Source organism: Buceros rhinoceros, unplaced genomic scaffold (assembly GCF_000710305.1).
Source record: "Buceros rhinoceros silvestris isolate BGI_N320 unplaced genomic scaffold, ASM71030v1 scaffold1739, whole genome shotgun sequence".
Taxonomy (NCBI): domain Eukaryota; kingdom Metazoa; phylum Chordata; class Aves; order Bucerotiformes; family Bucerotidae; genus Buceros; species Buceros rhinoceros.
This window is the reverse complement of record NW_010429595.1, coordinates 196018-200752: the sequence shown is the minus strand read 5'-3', so window position 1 is coordinate 200752 and position 4735 is coordinate 196018. Positions and strand designations below refer to the sequence as shown.

At 39.9% G+C, this 4735-nt stretch overlaps 1 protein-coding gene across 1 annotated transcript in view; it reads left to right on the top strand.

The window, feature by feature from the left end:
- Positions 1–1458: 1458 nt before the first annotated feature.
- Positions 1459–4735, top strand: part of LOC104499200 (plasminogen-like) — a 23707-nt gene continuing 20430 nt past the window's right edge. The window contains exons 1-2 of the mRNA XM_010142676.1: positions 1459–1507; positions 4303–4438. Coding sequence (XP_010140978.1) covers positions 1459–1507; positions 4303–4438 — 185 coding nt within the window. The remainder of the gene's footprint in view (positions 1508–4302; positions 4439–4735) is intronic.

Below are 4735 nucleotides of genomic sequence, written 5' to 3'. Positions count from 1 at the left end.
TAGACATTACCAGGACAGCATATTCTCCAGAAAATCCCAAACAAAACCAGGTAGGATTACAGTATGGTTTTTGTGAACAAAGATGTGGCTTCCATTTTTTCCAATAGAAAATAGGCATAAGAATCTCTCTTCTTTTGGTCGGTCTAAAATTTAAAATGAGATCCAAGGTAAAAGTCTTTTCTATGTTATTTACTAACAGATCTAGAATGGCTTCAAACTTCTGTGTCTATGCTCTATGGCATTTGCAGTCTGAGGGCAGAGCAAGTAATGCCGTCAGTGGCAGAACAAGAGAGGTTTGGCTCCGCCTAGTTCGTATCTCTTCTCACATCCTCCTGGTTCTTTTGGTGACCTCTCTTCTATATCAAACTGGGAAATATTCATGTCCTCCATGCCCTCCTCACTCCCAAATGGTCCCCTAATCCTGCTTCTTCTCATTCATGTCCCCATAATCTCTCTGTGAGGTACTTCTGGATTCCATTAGGACACCCTGTCTCTTCCATGTCCATGTGAGGATGATCCCAAGATTCACCTATGCATATGCTGGCACGCTGGTTGGAAGGTATAGGCCTGCTGGCTGTCCAAGCAGAAAGGAATTGTGTTTACTTCCACTATGAGTGTCCTTATGGAAAATAAACTTTGAGTTCCTTTCTCTAACTGACCACTGATCTTCTGAAGCCTTGTAGGAACAATGGAGTTCCAACCGTCTGCCAGGTGTGGTGGAGGTTGAATGATATGCTCAAAAAGTGACTGTGGAGATAAGGATGTGATGGTACATGAACAGACCTGACCACAAAATGGTTATCAAGTCCAAGCATCATTTTTCCTACTGTCGTCACTTCTGCCCATCCTGGCTGCAGGCTATATGCTGACTCCCTACTGAGAGCACCCTGCAGTGTCTCAGAGCTGAGACAGTAAGGCCACTTCCCCACTGTCTTCCTACCAGCCCAGGGTGCATTTCCCACCTGTGCCCTGAAGGCATGTGCTGTTTCACCATTGCTGTTACCCCAGGTGACTCTCTAGTCAATACACTCAGGGATGTGCCCTTTCCAGAACAATCATTCTCCCAGCACAGAGGAGAGTATGTGGGATTCCCACCTTGCTGTCATTCTGTGTAGAATTAGATGGTCTCTGGGTTCCCATATTTTCTACCACCTTATCCCTATCTTTACCTTAGCAAAATGAAGTCAAGCAATTTGAAAATAAAAACATGCCCCAGAAAGCAACAGAGTGCCTTCACATTTCCTAGCATCCAGTACAAAGGATTGAGTCTGATTTGGAAATCCATCCAATTCAAGGTTGTTTGAATGGCCACACCACAGCAAAGGGGGTCACAGCATGGGAGAATGATTAACTTAGTCCTCTTACCTTGTTTGTTTGATGCTGCCTCACTCCAGTGTGAGTCAATAAAACTTTGTGCACCGACACACACAACTTCCAGCACCCGCCAACTGGGCCAAAATGGGGATTAGCAAAGCCGCCTTTCTCTTTCTTTTCCTGCTCATCTCAGGTAAGAGTCCTTTGCCTTCCGCTTGCCTAGGTGAGATGGGGGCCAAGCACCTGCAAGCTCCATTTGGTGAAGGTAGGTCTGCAAATCTCTGCGTCACCACAGAGATGGTGGATGACGACCTGGATGACAACGGATCTGGGGCTTGCTGGCCAGCGAGAGTTGCTGTTGAACAAAGCAAGAGCTGTGTTTGCTCCGGTGTGGTGTTTGTTAGAGACACCAGAAGAGCAACAGCCTTGGTGTCTGCGTGGGGAACTAATGGCTCCCTGCAAAAATGCTTCATGGCCAGAAAGGGGGGGCACCCTTGGAAAGCAGCCCCAAAGCCTGATGCAAAACCCATTGCAGTCAACGAGATGGCTACCTCTTGTTTCAGCAAACTTTGGATCAAATGTCTGAGTGGTTTTTCACTGCCAAGTATTGCTAAACAAAGTGATCCCTATTTTCATCCTTTAAGACAGGACTACTAAAGTTTGTATATTAAATATTTAAAACAAAATTAAAGTGAAAAAGTTCCTTTATATTCCAGCAATTTCACATTTTCTGTTGTCAAACACTTAGAAGAAAATGTTCTGCCTTGTTCTCCTGGAGGTAGTAGGTAGAAATTTAATCTTCAGTAACTTACATCGTGTTTTCCAGTAGTATGTCTAGAATCCTCTTTTACAACTCCAAAAGAAGATAGGTGTTCCACTAAATGTAATATATGAATTTCAAGCTCATCTACAAAATCTGTAAATAAATATTCCACATGTAGTATACATTTCAGTCAGATTTCAATCCGATATCATATTCTCTAGTACTTTAACATAGCATATCATTGTAAGGCCCTTAAATGAATTTTTTAAAGTACTGTTAGAAACATATCAATACAGTTTGTATGATTTTCTAATTGCTCAGACATTTAATATGATGAAATAACATATCATTGTATGATTGTGCAGGCTTATAAAATACAGATGATAAAGTAATTTTATTTGGTAATTCTTATCAGCTCTAACTCGCTTCAAAGTTGTGGCCCACAGAACTGCTGTAAAACTTCTTTTATGTCTTCTGGGTTAGTACTGGTCAAGTCTAGAAAGATACGTAAGTAAAAGAAGAAATTGGTTTGTTCACATGTGTTTGAATATTCTGTCCAATTATCATGTCATGTCTGAGTTTATAAAGATTTGGAATTTAGCCATAATAATACATTCCCTGCTGCATTTTTGAATCTACTGTATTGTTTTTTAAGTTTACACTTTGCAATGCTTCTCAGGCAACTAACATCACATTTTCTTTTCTGTTTTCTAAGCCTCTGCCAATCTGTGCTGCATTTTAGCTTATGCATGTCATCTAAAATCTTGGGGTTTTATTCTTCAAACAACTGAAATAAATCTTTTTTAAATGATCACTGAAAAGGAATGACATCCAAAGTAGAGCTCTTTGGATAAATATGTAGTTTTAAGATGAGCCAATAAAGTTTGGAGAGTAATGTTTTCTTATTCTGTTTCCCTGCAATTCTGGAACAGTTGCCTCAGGAAAAAAAGTCAGGAGAGGAAACACTTGTTTATTGAGTCCATCAGGAGAAATTGGTAGGCTCTTGGTGTTCCACATAGTCTTACTGTAACAGTAAGATTAGATATGGGCAGCCTCAGTGTCAGTGATTTCTTAACGTGGATTTTACAGCATTGCACAAATGCTGCAGCCAGTCACGGAAGATTGCCCTCAGGTAATTAATCAGTTTACTTTCATTAGTGGGCCAAATACCTTTTATTTTATATCAATATGTGTCATATGGAGGTAGGTGATGAATAACTTGTGTCATGGGAATTAATTACACTGGAGCGATGTTGCAGCGAGTTGAGCCTAATATGAGTATTTGCATAAACAAACGATTCACATTACTTGTGCAAATGCTGTACAAGATTATGCATTATCTGTGTTCTCAGTAATAATCTAGCTTGAAAAATGAAATAACCATATCACTTGTGGAAATAAACTTTTGTAGAAATTAAGAACAGAAACATAGAATCTTTATAGACAAAAAGGAAAAAATAAATTAGACGGCAAACTCCATTGTGAGCAACAACATTTTAAAGTGAAGTGTTTAAAGTATTATCTAGTACATCATATACATCTTATGCACATGTAGATTTCAGCTATAATAATGCAAATTGATTTACTAATTTAAAATCTTGGGTTAGTTGGTTGCCACAGAGATGCAGCCTGACAGTTTCAACAATAATCTGCTCAACTGATTGCAACAAATTAGTGGTGGCCATTGTAAAAGGCTATATAGTCATCTTATGGTTGACGTTTCTTGCTCCAGGGCAAGACATGTTAAGACAAACAACACTTCAGTAACCAGTAAAACTGTAGTGATTGCACAATCCACTTAGGAGGTCATAACCTCACATCCTCCCAATTCATCCTTCTCCAAAACTTTGATATTGGTGTCACTTCCCTTCACCTTTCTCTGACTGGTGCTTCCTGACATCATTTAGTCCTCCTGTCCAGTCCCTCTCACTCTCATTTCACATTTCTTGTATTCAGCTTCAAACCCATGAGTAACTGCATTCAGAGCTGCTTCTCTACATCTCTCTTCTGCTGTTTTTTCCTATGACGTGTTACAGTCATGTAGCAGTGATTGTGTCAGGAGATGGAAATTGCCTCAGAGTTTGTTTTCTTTCACCCAGAATCACACAAAATAAATGGTACCTTCACCTGTCAAAGCTACTTGGAAAATGGGACTCAAATTCACACATCTTCTTAACTGTAGCATTCTCATTTTTAATATGGTCATTCCTTTCCTTCCCTTGTAGTGAAAGGAGATATACTGGATGACTATGTAAGAACAGATGGTGTGTGGATACTTTCTCAAAATAAACAGTTTTACCAGACAAATAATGAAAAAGAATGTGCAGAGAAATGTGAAGCAGAAGGAAATTTTAATTGCAGGTAATTTCTGTTGAATCTTAAAACTACGTTGTTGTGGGTGTCTGCACATCAGTGATGTTTTCCTGCTGTTGCTCAGAACCAACATCCCCATCCTGCTATTGCTCTGCTTATTGCTCTGCAGCGTCTCCCACACCTTTGCCTTTAGCTTGTGGCTTACCTCCACCCATATCATAAGGTCAAGTAAAAGGTGGATTTACGAAGTATTACTCATTCTATAGTAAATGCTCAAGTTCCTGCTCTCTTCCAATGTTAGGTGGAGACCTGCTTATGCCTCTTTAGCTGGATGCTGCCTTGTTT